The sequence below is a fragment of the Sylvia atricapilla genome, chromosome 21 (genome assembly GCF_009819655.1).
Source record: "Sylvia atricapilla isolate bSylAtr1 chromosome 21, bSylAtr1.pri, whole genome shotgun sequence".
Lineage (NCBI taxonomy): Eukaryota > Metazoa > Chordata > Aves > Passeriformes > Sylviidae > Sylvia > Sylvia atricapilla.
In genome coordinates, this window is record NC_089160.1 from 3,149,522 (window position 1) to 3,175,234 (window position 25,713).

General features: G+C 50.9%; 1 protein-coding gene across 2 annotated transcripts in view; it reads right to left on the minus strand.

Annotated features, from left to right (window-relative positions):
* The window catches only part of LOC136370498 (gamma-aminobutyric acid receptor subunit beta-4), a 75,548-nt gene that overhangs the window by 42,835 nt on the left and 7,000 nt on the right, over positions 1 to 25,713 (minus strand). For both annotated transcript variants that reach the window (XM_066333940.1, XM_066333939.1), the window contains exon 3: positions 4,674 to 4,741. In XM_066333940.1, the coding sequence (XP_066190037.1) occupies positions 4,674 to 4,741 (68 nt within the window). The remainder of the gene's footprint in view (positions 1 to 4,673; positions 4,742 to 25,713) is intronic.

Here is a 25,713-nt window from a genome sequence, read left to right on the forward strand (position 1 = left end):
AGGTGGGTGACTGAGCAGCATCCAGAGCACAAAGCACAGGGACAGACACCCACAGGCTGCTCCAGTTGAGAGTGGCATGAGCTCCACACTGCCAGAGCTCTTCATTCCCCAGCTCAGAAACGCTGCTGGAATCCTCAGTAACCTGGCACCACACCAAGAGACCTGAACGTGTCACTGTCCCACTGCCACTGCACACCAACAAAGGTCTATAAACACCTGCAGGTTGTTCCCTTGGTGCATTAAGTCTTCAGCTTTTATAGATTTCAAATCCCGAACTGCATTAGTGTAAAGCTCTGGACTCCACACAGTGTCAGTGAGCTCCCTTCAGTTTGGTCACACAAAACAATCCTGAGAACCAAGGGCACCATCACAGCCTCAGCCCCCAAAAGTATAAACAAAAGTGAATTAGGGGGAAGCAAACTGGGGGAATGTGACTTCATTACCTGAAGCTGTGATTGGACAATTCACCTCTGATATGCAAATAGACCAAACTTATATCTGCCCAAAAAACTCATGACCATCATCCACCTTGGGTGTAGCCTCTGCCAGGCTTTTGAGTACCCAAGGTGAACCTGTTAAAGGCCTTTAATAAACACCCACTTTATTCTTTTAGCTCTCTCTAGTCTCTGTTGTAGGTGGCCATTCCAGGCATCACCCTGCTCCCTGCAGCTCAGTCACAGGTCACCCCAAAGGAGATGGGCTGGGTGAGTTATCCAGGAGATACCATCCTCCTGTCCTTCATGGGTCACCTGAGCTGCTCAACAGCAGCATGGAGACATTCCTGCCCTCAGCCTGCCTTTGAATCCCCAACTTGCAAATTTGTACAGGAGATGAAAAGACTCCAGAGAGGCCTTTCATCTTCATGGCTCAGCACTTCCCAGAGGGTCTGCCACTCAAATGAGCCCTCCTCAATACCTATTTGGCCTGGACCCTGGCATCATTCCCCAGACATTTCAATTGATGTCACTGATCTTGGCTCAGCAAATAATCCTTCTAATCACTGACAAGAACAGAGGCTGCAGCTCAGCATTGCTCAGCCCTGCTGAGGGGGGTACACAGCAAGAAAACATCACTCTACAAAGTCAGCCTGAAAATATGGTTGACCACACACAGGCAGCAGCTGCCATGACCCAGGAGGTGACTCTGTAAAATGAGGGCTGCAGTTTTGGTCTCTGATCCCTGGGAGATGGTCAGCACTGTACCTATGATCCCCCTGCATGGCACAGGGGCTGGGAATGGCCCTCAGGCAGCTGGAGGTGGATCAGCTTTGGGTGCCAGAGCACACACGGCATCAACAGGCAGCTGCAAAGCATTCAGTGTGTCAGGGTGTCTGGGAACATCCAGCAGAAGGATATGACTGTGCTGCCTTTTCAGAGAGCCCTGTGTCCTCCAGGACAGGAACGTCACCACGTCTTCATGTTGGGAACACTGTTCCCATGGGAGTGAGGGCAAGGAGTGCTCATGGATGGAGCTGCATGGCTCCACAGCACCACAGCCAGCTGGACTCCCATGGAAAACAACTTCTGCAGTGCCTGGTCACTGAGAGCACTTGTTCCCCACCACCAGGCAGCCAGCAGGCGCCAGGAGTCCCAGGGAAAGGGCTGGGAGAGCCGGGGGCTCTCCTCAGCCTGCCCAGTCCCAGCACCATTGTTCCCAAAACGATGTCTGAGGATTAATTAATTATCCTACAAGGGGCAGTAAGTAATAACACTCCTTGTGGAACAATAGAAGCTATTTGGTCGCCATGACAACCCGGCTTCACTTGTGTGCCTTTAATTTATTCATTGCACAGTTCCTTTCCCAAGCACACATGATGCCAAAAAAAAAGCCTTGTTTTTCTTGCCAGTATCCATGTCCAGAGCAGGGGTAAAACACAGCCCTTTCCCCGGGGCATCTGTCACACAGAAGAATGATGCACATAAAATCCCTTCAGCCTGGAAACTTGCATCACATGAGAACTCTTCTGCTCCCTAAATGTTTGTTCTTTAGGATGATTCTGATTTTTAACCCCTTTTTTGAAGCCACCCCAGTGCTCAGAGATCTTGATCCTGATAAAAATTCCCACCTACAGCCACCTCTTCTCCCATCCCCAAACCTTTCCATACCCTTTCCCCCTGCCCCAATCTATGTAGGAGAGATGGGCAGGAGATTATTCTTGTCAAACATAGAGCCAAGGGGGATAATCCAAAGCCCAGAAGTGACATTCCTTCTCATCCACAGGAGTGTGTGGCATGGACAGTGGCGCCCAGCCTGACCACAGCCATGCCCCCACCATCAAAGCACTCAGTGTCCATCCCTGTGCTGCTCAGATTCTGCAGGATCCAGAGCAGCACGGGGGTGAAGGCCTAAGCCAGGAGATCTGTGCATCACAGAGGGATTATTGTTGCTGTTTCTGCCCCAGTTCTGTGCCAGAGGGAAGCAGAGGCTCACTGGAGAGGGGAGAGCACCACATTTACATGGCAAAGGTTGGAAAGTGCTGCTGGGCCAGTGGCTACTGCATTGCTGGCCACTGCTGCTGGACAAAGCCCTTGATCAGCCCCTTTGGGCCATGGACACCTCTCCAGCAGGAGATCCATCCTGCACCAGCCTCTGCAGGGCTCAGCTGCCTTCACAGAAGGGTTTGGATTGCAAAGGACCTCAAAGATCACCTTGTTCCAGCCCCCTGCCGTGGCAGGGACACCTTCCACTGTGCCAGGCTGCTCAGAGCTCCACCCAACCTGGCTTTGGACACCTCCAGGGATCCAGGGGCAGCCACAGCTGCTCTGGGCACCCTGTGCCAGGGCCTCGCTGCCCTCCCAGGGAAGAATTTTTTCTTAAGATCCAATCTAAAGCTACTCTCTTAGTCTGAATCCATTCCCCCTTGTCCTGTCACTCCAGGCACTTACAGAAAGTTTCTCTCCACCTTTCTTGTGGGCTCCCTTCAAGCACTGGAAGGCCAATCCTAAGCTGGCTTTTTTCCCAGGTTGAACAATCCCAGCTCTCCCAGCAGAGCTGCTCCATCCTTCTGATCCTCCTGGAGCCCCCTCTGGACTCACTCCAGCAGGTCCCTGTCCCTCCTGTGCTGGGGACAGACCTGCTCAGGCTCACAGGGGCTGCAGGGAAGCTGAGAACCAACCCCCTCACCCCTTCCCAGTCATGTCTGTGCCAGCCTTGGTCTTAGGCCACAATCCCAGCCCCCAAATTGCCCATCCTGCCTCTAGCAGGAGGGTGATATTTGGTCCAGCACCCCAGAACATCCAGGTCCAGACAGAGCCTGGGGAGGAGATGACTCAAAGCTGAGTTTTGGCCAGGCAGGTGAGATAGATGGACCCAGATTAAGCCATCTGGACCTGCTAAACTGAGCCTAAACTCAAACACAGCCACCCAGTCCCTCTGTACCCAAACTTAGTGTCACTGTCACTGGACTGTCACAGGTCGTGCAGAGAACTCAGGCGATGGTGGGATGGCAGCAGACAGGCAGCAAAAAGAACTTTCACACGGGGACATCGAGGTTCATGACTGGCTCTCCCCACTGGGTCATTCCAACACGTGTTCAGGCTTTTCAGGCAGTTTGGAAACAAAACCAAGTGGTCAGGCTGTGTCACCTCCCCTCCTCAGGGCAGCAGAGGAGCTGGTGGGGCAGGAGAGGCCAGAGACAGAGAAATGCAGTGAGAGGCCAAGATTTTAATTGACTGGAACTGCAAGAGCCCTGAAGTGGCCCAGGATTCTCCTGCATGGGTCAGGGGGAGAAGGACAGGAACTGTCAGGAGGCTCCCAGCAGCCTGCAGGAAAGGAAAGCCTCTGCACAGGAGGGGGAAAGGCAAGTTTAGGCAATTACAGCACAGTCCGTGTCCTCTGAGGGCTTCTGAGGGACAGTCCTGGCTGTGAACCTAAACCATGACCAAAGGAATCAACTAATTTCAAAGATTTCAACCCAGACCATTGCTACCTGAGCAGATGATTTTTGGTTTTGTTCACAGCGGTATGAAAAGCTCCAGTCCATCAATGGCACCCAAAATTTCCATTAGATGCCTCTCTTTCCAGCACAGACCTCCAAGGAAATGTTGAATTACCACCAGCAAATGAAAACTCACTGGTTTTAACTTGGCAGGAACAGCCTGACCATAAAGCCACCTTTGTATCAACCAAAAAACACAATTCACATCTACTTTTTTAAGGCATAAGCTTTTTCTGCCTTGAGGAGGTGTCTGCAACCAGCACAGAAGGGATAAGGGTCTTCTCTGGATGAGATGCCACAAACTCCAGAGGTGCCACAAGCAGAGACACTTCCAGATGCCTCCAAGGAGCCATTGCCTTGGAAGGAAATCTTGGAAAGGAACCCAGAAAATGGGACAACAGTTTATCATGAGTTTGTTTTGGTTTGTTTTTGGTTTTTTGGGGGAGGGTGCTGGGTTGGTGGTGTTGGTTTTGGGGGTTTTTTTTTGTTTGTTTATTTGGTTGGTTGGATTTTTTGTTGGGTTTTTTTGCAGAGTTTTCTTTGCCTTGTTTTGTGGGGTTTTTTGGGTTTTTTTGGGTTTTTTTGGTGTTTTTTGTTTTTTGGGGGGGTTTGTTTTGTTTTGGTTTTGGGTTTTTTTTTGGGGGGGGGGTTGTTTGGGGGGTTTTTGTTGGGTTTTAAAATTTTTTTCCCCCCTTTCTTTCTTTTTTTTTCTTTTTCTCTTTCTTTCCAAACTTACCATGTTGACTTCAGAGATCTGGTCAATGCTGGAGATGTGGATGCTCATTCCCACTGTGACAGGGTTACCTGAAACACAAAGAGGCTGAGTTAGGACCATATTGGAGTCCTTCTCTCTTATCTGCTATATTAGAATTGCCTAGAAATGCATGGATTTGATTTTAAGCAGCCCCACATTCCCTGAATATCATGGCATTGAATGTGCTCAAATGATTAGATTTCTCTCACTCCCAGACTTAGACTCACCCCAAGGAGCAGAGCAGCCTAAGCTTGATTTTTTTTTCTTTTTAATTCCTGGAAGTTCATTACTGCCTAGTAACACAATTATCTCTGGTTATTCCAAATAATCCCTTCAGAGACCATCAGGAGGCTCTGAGTGGGCTCATACAAGATGGTCCTGATTGACCATACAAAGAACACAGCACCCAAACCCATGGAAGCCACGGGCAGGGAATGTGCTCCAGCTCACTCCTCCATCACTCTGTCGGCTCTGAGCACTCAGTCTGAAAATCCCAAGTGAATTCCAATACCCAAGGCACCAGACAAGCAGAGGAAACAGAGCTGTGAAGTGAAAAAGCAGCATTTGTACGGTGGCTTTTCAGAGCAGAGCTCGGATTAGAGAACACGACACTCCTCACAGTGGGGTTTAAACCACATAAAACAATTTACAGTGAGACACACACCCACCACCAAACCCAGCAAAAACCCCTCCTGTAGCTGGAGTTTTTGCATGTTGCCTCTCCCCTGCTCAGGCCCAAAACCCCAAAGGCAGAGCACAAACCCCATCCCACCCTGAGAAAAGCCTGACACGTCCCAGGTGGAGAGTGATCCCGTGCAATGCATCACTAGAAAGGGAAAGGCAAGCAGTTGTGCCACTCGAGGTATTAACTCTTCCGTGCACTCATTAGTAGATCTAAGTGCTGAAATATTTACAGATAATCATGAAATGGCTTAGAAAGTAATTAGGAGATTGGGGGAGAGGGGAGAACCACACAACTGGAAATGAAGTGATTTTTTAATTATGTGTTACCAGAAGTAGGGAAGCGGTGTCATTAGGGGTGCCTTGTGATTGGGTGTGCTGTTCACCGAGACCCTCTGCTGCAAATTAAGCAGCATTATCCTTTAATGGAATATGAACAACACTGAAAACATCAGAATCAACCACTGTAATTAGGCCCTGCTATGCAAATCTCCTTAAAGAGGCAGAGCAGGCTCCAGCACCCCGGGCTGGCTGACAGGGTGCCCGAGGCAGGGCTGCTCAGGAGACCTCGTGGAGCCTCTGAAGATCCCCTCACAGACACATCTGAGTGCTTGTACCTTCCTCCTTCACAAGGGAGCCAGGTGGGGAAATAACCAACAGTCGCACCAGGGAGAGATGATTCTCCTGCAGCCTCTTTGTGCCAGAGGCTGACACTGGCACAGCAAAGCTTTTAAGGAAGTCTCACTTTGATAGTTTGTCTTCTTCTTTTTTTTTTTTTTTTCCCTGAAATCAGGGCCTTGTGATAGAAGTCATAGCAGGAGGAGGAAGTCAGCACTGCCCTGAGGATCTTGCTGGCTAATTAGTTACAGGAGGAGAGTCAGGGCCACGCACAGGGCTGCAGCAGAGCCTGGGAGAAGGCAGATTCCCATCCCAGAGCCTTCCTGCCACGCAGTGCTGTCCCCTCCAAGAGTGCCCCACTGCCTGCTTGGCTTCCAGCCTGTCCCCACCAGTGTCACTGTGCATCCCCTCCTTCCCCAGCACCAGCCACGGTTCCTTCCCCCCCTGAAAGCAGCAGGCTGGGTGCTTAGAGCAGGGGAGCTCTGGCAGTGGGGTTACACAAATCTTTGTCAAAGCCAGAGCCCATCCAATCCATTCTATGCATCCAGACATTTGTGCTGTGCTCATCACCATGGTATCCCAGAGCCCGGGGTCAGGCAGTGACTCAGTGTCAGAGCTCCAGACCTCCTCACTCCCGGCTCCAGGAGCAGCTCTGGGGTGAAGGGATCAGCTCCCTGCAGAGTCAGCAGGGCTCCTCTTGGCACTGCCAGCTCCTCCACATCCCATCGAGCAGAGAATTTTAGGGAGGTTCCACTGGCCATCTGAGATCTTCTGGGGTGTGCAACCCACAAACTTCTGTGTGTGACTGTCCCACAAACAGAGAAATGCAAGTCCTGTCTTCGCTGCACCTACTTTATCTTGATGCCAGGGAAGCCATTTCACTTTCTCCAGCCTTGTGTTGAAGGCTGGCTCCCAGCCTGCTCAGGACAGGGATTCAGGAGTGTGGACAAAGCCAGCACAGAAATATGTCCTGACTCTCAGTGCAGCCCAATGGAAAACCAGGCCAGCTGGTGCCCAACATTCACACTTTAAGTAGTACAGAAAAATAAACAAAGGACATCAATTCTGCCAATGTTAATAGCTTCAGGCAAGAGGGATACAAAAGTAGGGTATTTCAAATATGGGATAACGTCATCTGTAGATTCGTCCAGAAGAGACAGAACTCTGCATTTGTGGATCCAAGGCAGGGCAAAAGAAGTAAACCTGATCTTAAAGGCCCATCCTTTTACCTGTGCCTTGCCAGGGGGTACAAAGAACTAGACTTTCTACCCTTAAAGCAAAAGCTCCTGCCTGGAAAGGATTTGTAGGCAAGATCACGAGTGAGGGAGTGTGAGAAATTCTGCCACTTTTACCAGTGAATGGCACCCTCACACATCCCTGTTTCTCACCACCACTGGAGGGTTCACCAACATTTTGTTCTGAAAGTAGTTTGATGCCTGATAATAAGGCACTCAGGAAGTTGGAAGGGAAGCAGACAAACAAGTTATAATAAAATCTGTCCTTTTTCTGAAAGTGATACTTGTCAAATATAAACACAGTCAAGGTAGAGAACAAGTTGTGCTAATCCACGATATTTTCCCAGCAACCAGTTATTACATCCCTATTTTATTTTATAATGCATAAACCCCCAGCATCTGGAGTCACGTTGCTAACAGAAATAACTCAGCACGGGTGTAGAGGAAAGGTTGTGTTTCCAGGCCTGTGTGTCCCTGCCCTGCAGCCAGAGCTGATGGCAGCCTGGACTGGGACATCTCTCCCAGAACTCAGCCTGGTCCTGAGCCTGCAGAGCTCACTGAAGGCAAAAAGCACAAAATTCAGTGAAGCAGGGGGGTGATTCCTCAAGCAGCTGCCCTGAGCTGAGGTCCAAGCTGTCCTCTCTTCACTCCTACCCAAGGAAGTTTACACTAGAGCCAGCTTGGGTTCCTCTGCCTTCAGACCTCCAACTGCAACACAGGCTCAGCCAAAAAGACTCCAAACCTGTGGGCAGGTGAGCAGAGCTCGATTTATGGCCCACTGAAGCCACATCATTTTTATGAACTCAAGCCAGCGCTTCAAGGTTCCTGGTTCCTGCATTCCTGACCACGTGGACTTGGCAGAGCCAAGGTTTGCAGTTGCTGAGGGACAGGGATCAGCCTGAAAATTACCCTTTAGTCTGAACTACAGGAACAAAGGCATTAACAGGGTGTCAGAAATGTCACAGCTCCCCTGAGCAATGCCTTCCCCCATTTCCCTGCACTGAAGTGGAATATACTGAAGTGAAAGCTATCTATTTTCCTAGATATCCAAACCAAATCTTCTCTGCAGCTTAAATGTAGTTTGGTCTCATCATTCCCACCCCCCCCTCCACGACAGTGAAAGAATAAATCAATCATCCTTCCTTAACAACAGCTTTTATGTTCTGAGAAACCATGACATCCCTCTCCCTCCCCCACCCATGCTGCCTTCCTTGTCGAGATTAAATGCACCTGATTTCTTCAACCTCTCCTCAGAGGTCATGTTTTCTAAAGCTCTGACAATTAGCGCTGCTCTCCTCTGGCCTTTTGCCAATTTGTCTACATCTCTATTTTAAAGCCTGGTATCCACAAACCAGCCACTTGAAGCAACGTCACACTCGTACAGACAAAAGAAAAACCAGCCTCCACTCCAGAGAATCCTCCTAAAACCACAGGAACATCTGCAAACCTGCTGCACCCATCCTGGGAGCTGCTCGCTGTGTGTGGGAGGTTGGAGATGGCGAAGGGGCAGCTGAGCTCCTGCCATTGGAGTGCATCATGTGCAGCAGGAGGGGGCACAGCCCTGTCTCTTCTGGACAAGAGGAGAAATTATTCAGGACAGCTTTGTGCATGAGCCTCAGCATTCCCTGCCTGCACCCTGCCTGTGGCATCACCAGTCTCTGAGATCCCTGCAGCAGCACGAAAGCTGCTTTTAGGTCTTCTGCTGAGTAAACAAAGCCAACCAGAGAAAAATTAGAGGCTTCAGTTGCTAAACCTATATCTAGAACAGGTCTGTGCCTCACCCTGCAATGGTAAATACCCACAGGCAGGAGATTCCATCCATGCAAAACCGTGCTCCTCACACCAAACCCTCCAGAAGCTGAAGGGCAGCCCCAAAGCAGCCAGTCCCAGACAAGGTTGCCCTGCACTTTCTGGTGGCAAGTTTCTGTTTCTGCACAGGCAGGAAGAGGGTTTCAGGTTTGCTGATGAAGGGCCCTGGCACCGCAGTGCCTCTCTTGCATTTCCAGTGATCCCCTCGCCCACCAGGACCAGCACCTGGGGCAATCTCAGTCTCCCCACGGGCACCAGCAGCACACAGGCTGCCATTCCACTGCCAGGACTTCTGCCTTCAGTCTTCACTCCGCACTCCTGAGCGAGGCAGGAGCCTTCAGCCTCTACTCGTTCTCTCTGCAGAAAATGGCTTGCCCAGGCTGCTGCCTCTGCTTTGTTCCCAGCACTGAACCTCGGGGCAGCCTGGCTTTGTGTTTGCAGCTCAGACCAGGGCCCACGTCACGGTACGTGCAGCCATGGGTTGGTTACACAAGGTCTGACAGCCGTGGCTCAGGTGAGAGCCCAGAGCTCCCAGGTAACTGGAGGTGCAGAGGGCAGCACACCCAGCACCGGGCTTGTCGCTGGCTGAGGAGCTGCTGCCAGGATGAAAACATTCATCCTCTTCATAAATCTCCCTCTGGCCCTCCCAAAACAGATGATAGCCTTGAATCATCTTTGGCTGATGGACTAATTAGTCCTGCGCCGTAGTTTGGTGAAGCCACCCAAAAGATAACTGAGAGGCCAGGCTGCTGTCAGGACACTCAGATTTACTACACTCCAGTGCAGGCAGCGTGGAAACGCTCCTGGGTTTTCAGCACACAGGGAGATTGCAAGAGGAGTTCACAAATTGCTGTCTGCACAATAGTTGTGCTTACAGATCTCAGGACTGAGGCTCTGCTACAGCACTGAGAGAATGTCTAAAAGACGCCAGCCCAGCAGGCGACACAAGCCAAATCACAAAGAGGTTTCCCAACACTGATTTTCCTCTTCCTTTCCTTTTATTTTAGCTTATGTACAGCATCAAGCACGAACTCAGTTTAGTGTTAATGTTGCTTGAGGAACAAGAAAAGTTGACCGTGTATCATGAAAGCAGAAATGTTCTGGGAACCACTTTCATCCAGCATCTCTGATTTGCAGTGACATCTAGAAGCACTGAGTTCAGCAGGGTCCCCTAAGAACCTACTCAAACTTTTCCAATAAAAATCTAGGTTTAAACATCCATTTAACACTTTCCAATCCTTTTCCCACTTGGGTTTTTTTTTTTTTCCCACTCTTATTTCCATGATCTCTCTCCCATCCACAGCCAGTGCTGTGCATTCCTTTTACCAGGTTTAGCACCACAACCAGAAACATCAAACACATTCAGAGGCTGATATTGAAGCTCTCCCTCTACTCCCAGCAGGTCACTCCATGGAATCCTTGGATTTAAAAGGGCAAAGCCCTCCATGGCTTTACACTTTCAGGCATTGTTGTACAACACCAGAAGGAGAGATGGTCTCAAGGCAAGTCAGCAAATCTGGCATTGGCTTTTTGCCTGGGGAGGAATAGGTTTTATGAGGGATTTGTCACTGCTGACTGCTCTCCATGGGATTTTGGATCTAAAAGACAGGGCCCTGGTCTCCAGGGTGTGTGGGGATGTCAGTGCCTGCTCTTCCCCACGGATTCATGGCTCTGCAGGGGCAGGAAGGATATCCACCACCACTAGTTCCCATGGAGATTGCAGCTGCTCTCCAAGGAGGTCTGGCAGAAAACAGTTTCTTGGGTATGACAGGTCTCCTGCATTTTCCCATACTCCTTTAGGGAGTGCTTTGCCCTTTTTACAGCACTGAGCCCATGCACAGAATGAGATTTTGCCTAACCCTCTATGGTTTCCATCCATCTACACCACACTCTGTGGAAGCAGGATAATGAGCATTTTCCAGCCTGAGTAATTCTCCTCTCCTGACATCCTGGCATTGTCACCTCATCCAGTCAGACAACTGAACTTGAAATACTTATTTAATAAAGGGGAATGCTTGGAACTTCCCAAGGAAAACGGCAAGTTGCAGGAAGCTCTCACCAGGATGGTGAAATCAAGAACAGCACAAAGGCAAAATGGAACATCTAAGAAAAGGTACAACCACAGCACAGCTCTTGGGCAGGCCCTCAGAATATCCAAACCTGAACATGGAGCAAGCAATGAGGCTCCTGTTCAGTGAGGAACCAGAGCCACAGCCCTTGCAGAGCAGGCAGAGCTGACCCCTGTTCCTGCCAGCCCTGCTCTTTGCAAACACAGGTTAACCTGCGTAACAGCAGCCCCAGCCCCAGCCTGTTGTCACATGAAGTCTCCCTGTGGATCTGAACAGTCACAGAACATTTTCTCAAGCAAACTGTGCCTGCTCCTGAGGCGGTGCTGAGGGATCCTTCTGGAGGAACTGTGCTCTCCCAGGGCAGATGTGGCACTCGTGCTGTGACTGTTCCAGGGGAAGCAGAGAGCTAAGGAGCACAGTCTGTGAGGCACAGCGGATCACCTAATCTATCTCATGGGTATTTTTAATGGATTAGTAGGTATTAGAGTGGGATATTGCAAATATCCCATGGAAATTTGGAAGTGAGAGAGAACAATCAGCTGGCTGCAAAAACAGTGTAAAGGTTGTCCCAGAGGGATTGGAGGATTACAGAGGAAGCTAAATCAAGGTTGATTTTAAAAGATGTTGGTAGACAGCTACCCAAGCTGAATAAAAACAAGGTCTCAAATGTACAGGCTCAAAAATGGAACAAGAGAGTAGACGCCAAGCCTGACAGCATCTGGACTGCCAGTGGACCCAGTCCAGCAGAGCACCTCTAGACACACACACAGAGGGCTCTCAGCATCAAAAAAAGAGTTACTGACTGCTCAGAACATCATCTGTTCTCGGAAGAAGCCTAGGTCAATACTCAGGAGATAGATTTTTAAAGCTGTTGCATCCTCAGTGATGAAGACAGTCTTCCAACAGCTTCTGCTTATGAATCTCTTGCCCAGGTGATGCACATTTGGAAGGGTCACAACAATGAGGAAAATAAGTTCTCAGGTTTGTCAAGCTCTAATTTAGATACACACAACTGCATCACCTCCCCAGAACTGACCACCATCGACCTGGCATTGGCCAGTGGGTCCAAGCAATCAACTTTTTAAGAGCAACTTTACCAAGAGGGCTGAGTGCCAGCTCCCATCCATCCCTGGAGTGCCCAGGTGAGACAACAGCCAGCCTGCTGTGCAGGGATGTCGCTGCCACTGCCACTGGATTCTTTGTTGGAGCAGGGGCACTGCAGAAGGTGGATCCACACCTGACCCTGGAGGATGGGTCCCCTGCCCTGGCCATGTCCCCCAGGCGCCCACAGGGACCAGCCCTGAGGCTTTGCAGTCTGCGGGGCACACACTTGGTGCTCCCCTGTGGAATAGCACGTTTCCCTGTGTTGACACTGAAGAAATCCCAGAAGAACAGAGACACTGAGCACCCCGGGTCCCTCCAGCTCTCCTCCACCAGGAGTAGTAGCAGGAGGACAGTGGGGCTTGCCAAGCAAGTGCCTGTGGTAGACTGACAGCAAAGCAACACAAGCCAGGCTTCTTCTCCCCAGCAGCAGCGTGAAGCTTTGTGCCCACGCTGATCAGCCACCCCCACGCTGCTCCACCTGAGAAGACTTCCCTCCTACCCCTGTCAGGATCCTGGCAGGCAACTGCATCTCTCCAGAGCAGCCCTGGGGCACAGCTCTGCCTGCCTGGGATGCTCTGGTGGACTCAGGAATAGTCCTGGACTTTTGCTTTTACTCAGGCCCTCAGAGCTTGTGTTTGCTTCATCTCCCAAAGCCAGCCAGAACACTGCCAGAGCCTCTGCTCCTCCAGCTGGGGCAGGCTCAGAAGCCTTTGGCACCCTCCTGCTCCTCCTTTCCCAGCCCAGCACCTGCTTTTGAAGGGGGCAGCTCTTTAGAAAGCATTGCACACAGACACAAAGTATTTTGAACCTCTGAATGCAAAAGTAAGCAGGGTATTTAACCACGTTACAGAACACACTCACCACAGGAGCTGCTCCAGCTCCTCAGGTCAGTCTCTGAGCAGACCAACCCCCAGGGCACATCACAGCCTCAAAAACACCCTTAACAATGCCAAATGCTCAATTTCTGTACCAGTTCTGGTGCTACAAGGTCCACAGAGGCACACAGCTTTTAAAGCAGGTTTAGGGCTGAATCCCAAGCACTGGGATCCCTCCCCCAGCATCACAACACTCTGCAGAGCCAGGATGTAGGAGTGCAGCAAAATACCTGGAAAACCACAGCACCACCCTCCTCTTCACAGCCAAACCACCCTCAATGGCAGGGGTGGTGCTGCTATGTGTGGGACACTCATCCCATCCCATCCCATCCCATCCCATCCCATCCCATCCCATCCCATCCCATCCCATCCCACAGCATCCAGCTGATGTCTAAAGTTTTATCTTTCATGTGTTTCAGGTTCTGTGGTGCCCAGGGCTGCAGCTCTGAGCTCACAGTCAGTGTCACTCAGCTCTGCACACAGCAGGGACACAAAACAAATCCTTGTCCTGCTGCACACCAAGGACAACTTTCAGCCCAAAAGCACAAACAAGGGTGGGCTGGAGGGAGGAACAAGAAGGATGGGACCTCACAGCCTGGGGCTGGAATGGGACAATTAAACTCCAATGTGCAAATGGACCAAAACTTCTAAAAATGTGAGACCTTGTGATTGTCCATTTTGTGACCATTTTGGGTCCACCTTGGGTGCAGCCCTGGCCAGGCTCTGTCCTGCCCAAAGTGGATCCTAAAGGCCTTTTAATTAATATCTCCTTCATTCTCCGGCTCTGTCCAGTCTCTGTTCCAGCTCAGCCTTCCCAAGGCATCACAGCCACTCCCTCTCTCCACACGCCCTCAGGTCAGGTTGTCAGAACACCCCATTTAGCAGTTTTCATTCCGGGAGGTCATTTAGCAGTTTTCCCTGCCTGGCAGCTGAGCAAGTTTCTCCCCAGTTGCCCATTGGAGTGTCTCACTTCTCACCTGCCCACTCAGGGCACAAAGGTGCTGCCCCAGATTTGCAGTGCTGGGGCTGCCCTGACACTGAGCAATGAATGTTTTCTCCATGGAGGAACCTCTCTCTTGTGTCTTTCTTTTGTGCACTGGAAATGTCCTTCCTTAAAGCAACTGCAGACCTGGCCTGCAGGAAATGACCTGTCTGGGAAAGCACTTTCACACCTTGTTACCAAACCCTGAGCCATCTAATCCCCTTAGCTGAAAATGAGCTGAGCCAAATTAATTTAAATGGGTTAACAGGAGCTCCTCTGTTCACGTCAGATCTGTTTCTCTGTCTTAGAAGTGTTTGTAACAACAACAAAATACCTGGAGTTGTCATTTTTATCAAAGTGACAACAACAAGGTGTTTTCTGGTTTTTACTCCCTGTTTTCGATTTTTTTTTTTTTTAAATGAGTTAGTCACACCTCCTCATCACTGTTTACAGACTCTTGTCTCTAAAGGATGTAACTGCTGGATTGGATCCAGTTGGATATCCCCAGCATGTGGGGAAAAAACCAATGGAAGAAGATGGCCAGGTTGGGACTTGGTGCTAAACCTGCACCATGCCCAAGGTTTGTGCTCAGGGGCAGTCAGGACAATTTACAGGGCAAGTATTGAACCAATGGAGTGAATCAGACCTAAAAATATCATTGCATTCACATTAAATCCATATATCAGTACGAAATCACGAGAAACAAATAAAAACAAGCCTCCCCCTTTCCAAATGCCATCCATGGGATGATAAGTTTTTATCCCTCTGTTTCTGAGGCTCTTGGGTGTTCTTTGTTCAGGTGATCCTGCCCTTTCTCCACAGCCTGAAGACACGGAAGATATTAGGAAATTCAGTGGTTACCAAGAATTGTAAGAGTTTAGTAGGAAAAAGGATTCTGAGATGTTCACTTCTGAAATATTGCCCCCAGTGCTGGTGTTTCCATTATTTCAGTAAGGCTGGATTTGCAATAATGTCTGGGACAAAAGTTGCCTTTTAGCCCAGAACCTCTTTATTAAGACATAAAACTAAGTCTCATTTGCTCACCAAAATAATTGCTTTCACTCAGGATGCATGGATGAGTGAATCTTGCAGAGCTTTTACATATATATTCATCTCCAGCAATTCATCAACACAATAAGCACACATTATTAACTTGAGTACTCATCAATTTCTTTTTTCTGGAGCTTCAAATACTAGCAAGGAGCCAGTGTGCAATAGGGAAGAAAAACATGTAGGGGAACTTGTGATAAATGTTCTATTTTTGCTGTGAAAGGAGGATAAGAAGAAGAATTCAGCTCATAGCCTACCCTCTCCCTCACTTCCAAAAATTTCCTGCCAAGCTGAGATCCTTCTCCAGAGGCCAGGAGAGTGGGTTTTCCTGCAGACCTTCTCCAGGTGACACCTGTGACCTGGGTGGCCTCCTCTTGTGGCCTGACAGCTTCTGGTCTTACACCCAGAGCTTTACCACTCCCGTGGGCACCCTCTTTTTTATACATCACCCACTGAACTGCCCAGTGCAGCCCTTGGACGTGGCTTTTCCCCTGGCACAAGGTTTCCCCAGCCTGGAGATGTCACCTGCTGTGAGCTCACCAGCCCCAGGCTCCTCAAAGGGAGCAGGAATCATCTCACAGGGTGTAAGAGAAGAGCAAGAGGTGCTCCAGGTGGCTGAGGGGATGTCCTCCAGCCCAGGAGGGAGGAGGTGTGATGGAGCAGAGAGCAGCTGAGAGCAGGAGGGGCAGGGGACAGGAAGGAGGAAGGCCAAGATATTGCTGCAAAGAGGGCTTTGGATAGCCCAGATGAGGATAACAAGAGCTGGGAAGCCTCATCCATGACACAAAGCAGATGAGGAGCAGGACACGGGCTCATTCCAACCCCAGTCCCCTCAAGTGCTCATTTTCCACAGGGAAGTTTGAATTAAAAAGGGGGCAGGGAAAGCTGCTGGATCCACAGGCATGAACCCCCAGGATTTACTGTGCAATCCCAGGGGCTTCAGGGTCATTCTGTGTTCCCCAGGCATTTCCAGAGCCTTGCACAGCCCCAGGAGCCCTGCACTCCAGGAGGGCTGGCAGTGAGGAGCACAGAGTGCCCTCACCTTGCTTTTGGCTACCAAGACCCGGGAATGATGCTGGAAAACCATCGAGAGCCATCTGCTTGGAACTCTTGTGACTAACCTGGGACTACCTTGCCCTCCAGGTAGCTGAGGGGATGTGTTTGGAAAGATCTGCTGGCCAGGGGACAGGGAAGGAGATGCTTAGGCCTGTTCTCACAAATAAAGAGAATTACAGAGCTTCCTACTGCCGTTCTTGGTGCTGCTGTGGGTTTTTCACCATCACCCCCATAAATCTCCCCCCTTTGGGTGTCCCTGAGGTGTAACATGGCCCCAGGGGTGGCCCATCCTCCCCCAGGTGAGGGGGAAGATTTGTTGGTCAAATTTGTTGTGTCCCTTCCTGCCAACAGCTCCTGGGGGATTCATTGCAGAAACCCAAGGGTGAAAGCTGAAAGCAGTGCAGAGTTCCCTGCCTGGTTTCCCTACTCTGTGTGTATGATCACACACAGTAAACGTATTTTCTGCCATGTGTAGTGAGTTTTAAAACACTTTGCCAATGATCAAATCTACGGAATTTCAGGTTTTCTTGGAAAGGGCACTGAGGAAAGTCCTTCAGAAGGGGAACTATTTGTGAACAAGATTAATGCCCATTAAGAGCCTTTCCTATGGCTATACCATGACATTTCTCTGCAGCACGAAGTGGCCCACCTGCCTGTTCCCTGTGGGGATTCCACAGGACACCACAGCTGGAGGAGAGGTCCCAAAGTGGTGACCAAGCAATGGCCCAGAGCTCAGGAGATGCTTAGGTCTGTCCTCACAAATAAAGAGAATAGCAGAGCTTCTTACTGCCGTTCTTGGTGCTGCTGTGGGTTTTTCACCATCACCCCCATAAATCTTCCCCCTTTGGGTGTCCCTGAGGTGTAACATGGCCCCAGGGGTGGCCCATCCTCCCCCAGGCGGTGGGGAAGATTTGCTGGTCAATATTTGCACAGCACAGGAGCCTTGCTGGTGTCTGAGCCCCTCAGAGCACCCGAGAACAAATGGTATTTGTGTGTACTCAACATCACATCCAGCTCAGCCCTGATTTGAGAATCCTTTTTGGCGAGTGATGATGTCCAGGGCAGAGAGAGCACAGCTTGATTTCCAGAGCCCAGGCTGAGCTGGCAGAGCTGGCAGGTAGAAATATCTTGTTTTGACTGGTAAACTGAGCAAGTTTGACATGGAAACCACTGAGGGAGAATAAATATGGAACAACAAGATGTAATTTTACAGAGTCTGTCTTCTCTAGAACTACACTGGGAGCCATCCCAGAGCTGAACTAAGAGGTCCTGAGGTCTATGGAGGGGAATTCTGGGCACAGAGGGTTGGGCTGAGCCTCACCCCTGTCACAAGCACAATTATTTAACAGCACTATTCCTGCAGGACTGCAAAGAACAGGAGAAACAGGAAGGGGAGGGGGGAAAGATCAGAGGGAAAAAAAAAAGAGTTTTCAGCTGTGACACAGAAGCAGGGATAAATTCCACATCAGAAAAACAGCTATAGAACAGTGTATCAGTGCTTCCCAAGCCAGGCTGGAATTCCTGCTCTGCTCAAAGCAAACAGAGGTGCTCCCACATCCCAGGGGGAAGGGAGAGGAGCTCTGCTTCCTTCCATCTCATGGGAACAGGATCAACCCCTGGATCTCCAGAAAACCTGTTTAACTGACCTGTTAAAGCTGTGCTGTTGGGCTCCACCATCCAACTTTGCCCTTTCTCACCCAGGAGATGTGAATTCCTCTGAAAGACCTTGTGCCTTCATTAAGCACATCTTTTGTCTAGTCCATGTTTCTGGTCATGCTTTAACAAGTGCATGATAGTTCACATGAAATATCAAGATATAAAAGCCTCCAGCAAGGGCTCTCTGCAAGAATGGATTTTACAGACCAAACACTGCCAGTACCACCAAAAAACCCTCTCACATCCAGCCAGCCTGGCACTGTAGCAGCCTCCAACTCCTTTTCTTTGAACCAGACATAGGTGAGAAAAGTGACAGGCGCACACAGAGTCTCCTTCACACAGCACTAAAACGACAGCACGTTCCTTGGCTTTTCTATTTCGTGTTACATGGATTTAAAAATACTTCTCTGCCTAACTGGGATACTGGGAGTCTTAGGAGATGAACAATGCAGGTATGTAAAGCTGCTCTGATGAACAGCTCCAGGGCAGTGGGAATATATTTTGAGTAATCAAAAGGACTTCTACTAATGGATTTTACACTCCTTTCACATTTTGCTTTCAGTGGCAACCCCTTGAAGGCAACTTTACTGGCAGGAATAATCTCAGAAATGGTGAGTGTTACGCAGATATTTGTCAGGGAGGAACATGGGGCCAGGTGATGTGGCCAACATCCTCCAGACTGACTATAAACAACAATCTGCTTTTAGTCAGTTAATTAATTAAGAAGTATTGGAATTATTCTGCTCACCAGTAACTCGAATGCATTGCTTCCTGATGTAAAAAAAGTCTGTGACTAAGAGTGGAGGCAAAATTCCTGGAATAAAAGCTCAGTTAAAACGATGATGTCATCTTGGTTTTAAGACAGATCTCCGAGGGGTCGTTGCCAGCCCAGAGCCCTGCCACGGACTGGAGGAGCAGCTGTGTCAGGGCCTGAGCAGAGCTGCAGGGAGAGACTGCACCAGGCAAGGGGGGAAAAGGAAGGAGAGGGGAAACCAGATGTATTTATCCCACACAGGCTTGGGCATAAACATGAAAATCAACACCTCCTCCAGTTCCAGTGGAATTACACTGGAATGGATGACAGCAAAACTTCATGTTCCCCACTGGACACCAAATCCTGAACAGCAGGCACAAAGCTTGCCCAGAAACCCAAGGCCAGTTTTGGGCTGACACTCAGGGAAACCCATCTCCATTGCTGTCTTCTCCCAGAACTGCCCCCACTGCCCTGTGCCAGGGATTCCTGTCTCAGAGGGAGGATAATAAGTGTGGCCACACATGAATGCACAAGGGTGTTCAACGTGCAGCAAGAGGCTCACAAGCTCTGTCACACTGGAGGAAGGGCCTGGTCTAATATCCTAAAACATTATTGCCCTCAAGAACAAAATTGTGAGGAGAACAAAATGGATGAAGGTTAGGTGGAAGGATGCCCACTGCTGAATGGATGTCATGGAGCCAGTTCTTAATTAAAGTGTCCCCAGCATCCTTCTCATTCCTTTGCCTTGATTGATAGAGGATGGAGGTGCAGGAGGGCAGCACTGGGGTCCCTGCAGTGAGTGAGGGGGAAGCTCACAGGGAAGGGAAGATGTTTTTGTGGCTGAGCCCTGTTCTTCAGGACTGGATGTGTCACAGGGCTCCTGTGTGCTCTGTCCTGCCTGCAGATCAGGGATTTGGGTGAACTCTGTGTGTGCCTGGGCCTGAGTGCTCCCAGCCGTGGCTGAAATCAATAGGAGCTGTGCTCCAAACATGCTCCAGTGCTGCTGAGCATCCTGGAAAATCCCACCTTCACTGGGCACCCCTCAGCAGGGGACACCTTGGGCTTCTCAGGAGAGAGGTGTGAACACTCTCCTGCTGTCCTGGTGTGCTTGGCAGCAGTCATAAAAACAGCTGATGCTGTGTGGAGAGCGGGTCTGGGAACAAAATAGTCAGGAAAACACAAGTCCAAGGTGGACTTTGGGGGCTCAGTCCCAAGCTTTGCATCAGACAATCACCTCAACCCACCCTAATTATGTGGCCACCTCGGCTGTCCCCACTGCCATGCCCCCAGCCTGTCCCCCTCTGGAGTGAAGGGAATGAAAAATATCAGCTCCGTGTGTAAGTGGCATCTCGGTGTGCTCTGTGGGGCTGCTCAGGAGGAAGCAACTCTTGGACCTTGCCCCCTGATGCACCCTCTCAAGGGGACCAAATATAGATCCCCAGAGAAGCCCCAAATCTGGCTTTTTGTGAAGCCTCGTGTGTCTGATTTTACAGCCTCCGAGTCCTTTTGGCAGCATGTATTTCGTATAAAAAGAGCAAAGTGAAAAAAATAGAAATTCCATCATGTGGCAATGTGTTAACATCCACATATGTCCCAAGAAGGACGGGATCCTTTCATTTCCTGCCACTTCAGTTAATGAAGTAAGACACAACAGCAGGAGGTTGTCATCTTCAGTCTGGATTAGCCCTAGAGAGGATGTGACCCATGGTCTGGAGCCAGAAGTCACATAAACTGGGGAGGAGGTGAGGGCTGCACAGCTGCAGCCAGTTTTACTGACCAAGAACGGCCTTTTCTTAATGTTCTTTATTCAGGAAGGACAGTGGCACTACTGACAGCCCCAGCAGGTAGCCACCTTTCCTTTGGCCTTGAGTCACACTGGGGTTTACAGATTCCCTGACAGCCTCTGCCTCTCCTTCCTCAATTAACTCCCTTCCCCAGCCTGATCCATAATTACCCCTCTGCTTTCATCCCCAGAGCTGCTCTTCTGCCCAGCCACGGCATGGGGACAGAAGAGTGACATTTCCAGGCTCTGTGAAGTGTCCAACTCTGGGCAAGTCCTGCTGGCAGGGAAGGAGCTGTCCCTGGTGGGACCAGAGCCTTCCTGCTAAATCTCAATTCCCTGCCCCAAAAGAGCTGGCTCAAGGCATCTCAGAAGAAAAAGGAAAATTGAATCTGGCTGTTCTGAGATTTAAACTTTTTTTTAGAGGAGGGGAAAACTGAGAACTAAAGCCTAGAAAGGCAGATGAGCAGCTCCTGAGGCTCACCAGACAGGCAGCACAGGACACTGTGCTCTTCCAGCCCCACACCCTGGTCCTCCTGCAGCTGCACCACTCCTCTGAGGGGCTGCCCCGGCGCCAGAGGCAGTGGGGACACAGCCCTTGTGCCAGCTGGGTGCCTGGTGGCCCCGGGGACCCTCCTGCTGCACATTCACAGGGGCCAGCCCTGCAGTAGGTGCCGCCAGTTTCATCCCCCAACACTTTAGGGCAGGAATAAAAACCCAGCACAGACACATTTTGGCTTGTTCTCAGAAACTCCTGAATCATTTTTCCTAAAATTTCCCCCCTCCCCTTCAAATATCCGAAGTAATGGAGCTGTCTGGAAAAAACCACCACCTGACACACAGTGGAAAACAGGTTTTCAGGAAGGCTTTAACAGTGCCAACAGCCTTGACCATGGAACAAACCAAATTCCCATTCCTTTCAGCACAGGACCACTAAGAGCAGCTGTTTCCCAGCAGTGGGCCAGGGAAATAACACAAGCCCCCATCCCCTGCTGCATCCAGGCCAGCCAGTGCAGCCACTCAGCCCCGCCAGTTTTGGAGCTCTGAACCACTGACGATGCTTCACTGCAACACTTTATGCATCAGCAATCATTTATTTTTACAATCCTGGCTTTCAAGTGATGCTGTTACACAGGGAAAGGCTGGGCACTTCACCCCCAGCTCCACTGAATTTGGAATAAACAGGACATGGGAGCGGGGCTGGGTGCTCAGGAGGGAGGAGGTGTGATGGAGCAGAGAGCAGCTGAGAGCAGGAGGGGCAGGGGACAGGAGGGAGGAAGGCCAAGATATTGCTGCAAAGAGGGCTTTGGATAGCTCAGATGAGGATAACAAGAGCTGGGAAGCCTCATCCATGACACAAAGCAGATGAAGAGCAGGACACGGGCTCATTCCAACCCCAGTCCCCTCAAGTGCTCATTTTCCACAGGGAAGTTTGAATTAAAAAGGGGGCAGGGAAAGCTGCTGGATCCACAGGCATGACCCCCCAGGATTTACTGTGCAATCCCAGGAGCTTCAGGGTCATTCTGTGTTCCCCAGGCATTTCCAGAGCCTTGCACAGCCCCAGGAGCCCTGCACTCCAGGAGGGCTGGCAGTGAGGAGCACAGAGTGCCCTCACCTTGCTTTTGGCTACCAAGACCTGGGAATGATGCTGGAAAACCATCGAGAGCCATCTGCTTGGAACTCTTGTAAAGTTTTGGGCTGGGAACGTTGCACCAACAGAGAGCAGCTGAGTCACTGAGCTCAAGTGGGATCTTCCTGCCATTCCTTCATTGCCTCCTCTACCCTGGGGCAAATGTGATCTTAGTTTGCTTTCTTTTCGCTTTTATTTTTTTTTCTTTTTTTTTCTCCTATGGAGCTAATGCTTCTGAAAGTGAGTGCCTAAGAGCACTTACCAGAGCCAGGGTGCTGCTCTGAAAGCTCCCTGCCCGTGGCTCTGCAACGATTCCCAGACATTATCTGCAGCATCCCCTGCTCACCCAGCCCTAAACCTGGGAACATCCTGCTTGCCTCGTGGTGTAATTAGTGTGCTCCATAAATCACCCCCCAGACTGTCCATCCCTCAAGGCCAGCTGGATGCCACCCACCTGTGATTTGATGTCCCTGTGCTGTCCCAAAGCCCAAAACCCTCTCTCTGCCTTGTTGTTGGTCTTGCAGTACCAACACAAAGATTTCCCTCTTTGCTGCATCCTGCTCCTCCCTGCACACCCTCCAGTTCCCTACCAGACCCTTTAGACCTGTTTGTCATTACCCCTCCTGTCCCCTCAGCCCCAGCCCCTGTCCTGTAGCAGCCCTGTGGTCCCTGCACTGTCCCACACCTCTCCAGCACGGTGTGACACTCCAGGGCTTGGGGACAGTCCCTCAGGCTGCTCCCACCTAACCGGCGGGGCTTTCCACTGGAGTTGCTCCCTGATTTTTCCATCATCTCCACACGGCTCCAGCTCTCCCTTTTGGTGTCCCCTCACTCCTCCAAGCCCCCCAGGTGAGCACATGGTGCTCACTGCCATGTACCACCCCTGAGAGCAGACCTGCTCATCGGCCTAATGGGTTTCCAAGGGGCTGGGGGAGAGGGAGGAGAGCCAGTGGCTGATGCTTCTCAGCCACTCAGCTCGGCCCAGAGCTAACGAGGCATCTCAAAATTAAAAAGTGAACTGCAATCCCCAGCAGGCCTGTCCTCCTTTTGGCATTAGGCGGAGTTTTCTTTCTCTTTTTCAAAAAAAAAAAAATAAAAAAAATAAATAAAAGAAAGAGGACTGGGGAGGTGCGAGTCGTATTTGGAGCTGTGGAAGCACAACACCCTGGGCAGGGTGGGGATGCTGGGATGAGCCTTGGGGGTTTTTAGAAGGACTGTGAGGGACAAGAACTGCCTCACCATGGTACAGGGATGAGAACAGGTTCTTCCACTTGCCTTCGCACCCAAAAGATCCCAGTTCCTACTGCTCTATGGGCAGAAGTGAATGGAAGAGGCACCCCAGGGTGTGGAGGTGGGACACTGTCCACAAGGCTGAGAGGGTGGGGACAGTGCAGGGTGCCACTGATGCAGATGGCAAGAAGGAAACAACTCTGCTGCAGGAGGAAAACACGGGGAAACAGGCAGGAAAGAGCAGGGAAGGGAGGCAGGGAAGCCAGACTGGTTCATCACGTTTGTGGGTTGCATTTCTCACGTGGAAATCTGTTTGGGAAGGGCCTTGCTGTGTCCACACCTCCAGCACTGGCTGCTGGGACCTTCATCCTTGAGCCACAGAGAGCTGAAGGCTCGGGCTTTAGAGGCACAGCTCATCCTGGTTCATGGGCAGCTGAGTGGCAGCTGCTTTGCTCCAGCCCTCTCCACTGGGGCAGGTCCCGCCAGACCCCCTGGTCACCCTTGGCCAGCCCTGAGACAGCTCTGTGACATTCCTTTAGGGGCTCCCAGCAGGACCTGCCACCCCTCCGAGGTGCCACCTTGGCCATTCCCAGCACATCCCAACTGGATGGCAGAGAGGGCTCACACCCTTGGTGCCCGGCTAGAAGGCAGAGGAGGGGTGGCAGGACAGTCCAGGTGGAGCACAGGGCAGCTCTGGAGAACAGCCCTGTCCTCAGGATACTGAAACTGGAGCTCAGTCCAGTCCCAAACGTCCCTGGGAGACAGAAGGGCTGCACACACACAGCTCCCAGGGCTTTGTCCAAACTGTGCCTTTTCCATAGAATCACAAAACACCCAGAGCTGGAAAGGACCCACAGGGATCATCCAGTCCAACTCCTGACCCTGTCCAGGACACCCCAACAAGCCCAGCCTATGCCTGAGAGCATTGTACAAATGTTCCTGCAGCTCTGGCAGCGCTGGGGAGCCTATTCCAGGTTCCAATCACCCTCTGGGGAAAGAACCTTTTCCTAATATCCAGCCTGAGCCTCCCCTGACACAACTTGATGCTGTTCCTGTGGGTCCTGTGCCTGTGCCAGCTGCACACAACTCACTGGGGAGAACTTCACCCTCTCCACAGCGGGACTGGGAGCCACACAGGGTTAGACACCTCCTGGCATGATCCCACTGGATTTCACCTGGAAATGGGTTTGATCCAAAACCCCAGAGAAGTGGACAACTCTGGGTACAGCAGTGGTACAAGGAAACTTCCACTCCTTTCCCCTGACCTTAAAACACCAACAATCTCCAGCTTCCAGACCCTTGTGTCAGCCCAGCTGGAAATGCTGCAGGAATTTTGCCTGGACAAGGTTGTCCTTGTGGGAAGGAGCCAGGGGTGCTGAGAGTTTGGGCATCCCTGCACCATGAGCACCAAGGTGCTCCCCACCAGGACCTTGCTCTCCTGAGCAAAGGGAAGGACAAGAAACGGTGAAGGGCAACAAAAGGGAAAGGGGTTATGGTCATAATTCTATTTCTTTGCTTGAGTGAAGAGAAATGCAGCTTGCACTGTGGAAATTCAGAGTAAAATCAAATCAAATGCCAGGGCTGCCCAGCCCCATCCATCCTGCAGCTCAGGAGGACACAGTGTCTGCCTGCCCAGCCCCAGCAGTACACAGAGCTGGCAGGGTCAGCAGAGCCTGCACTGAAGGAAGGGCTGAGCCCTGTCCTGGCTGCCCTGGGGACCAGGAATCAGGAAACAAAACCTGCTGGACCCCCAGCCCACGGCTCCCTCTGCTCCATGACTCTGCAGAGCCAGCTCACCTCCTGCTCTCCTGTATCACAGTCACTGCCATGCCTTTACACCCTGCTTCTCTTCCAGTTTTATGTCATCCCCACGGCTCACCCCCTCATAAAACGTGACTGCACCAATTCCCATGGTCAGGGCTGGCCAGGTAACAGGGACATTTCATGTTTGCCGGGCAGAGCCTTTAAATCAAAGCCAGCCATATTCCACATCCAAAGGAGAGAGAGAAGATTTGGAAGCCCTGTTTGCCTGCAGAATGCTGCATCCAAAGTGTCTCCCCACTGCACTGGCTGACCTCTCAGATGGTCCTGAGCACTACAGAGGGATGGGCATCATCTCCTCCACCCCAGAGCCCTCCCCGAGGCCAGGGTCCAGCAGCTTTTGCTGCCACCTGAAAGTCTCTGCTCACCACAGGAGATGAGGGCGGTGAGGATGGTGTTTGTGGGGATGGAAGGGAGTGTCTGCTGAAGGGTATGGGGTGGTCAGTGCATGGGGCAGGGCTGGGGAGGTGCAGGGAAACCAGAGGCTTCAAGGAGAGATGGTTTTGGTCACGGGAAGCAGCGATACAATGGGGTGCCTTCAAAACCTGATTAAATCCTCCACTCCCAGCTCCTAGGAACTATGGATCAGCCCTGTTGGGAGAAAACTGCTCCCTTGAACCACTAAATATCTGTCTCTGGCCTCTCTTCCCCCTGGGAGCACAGGCACGTGCC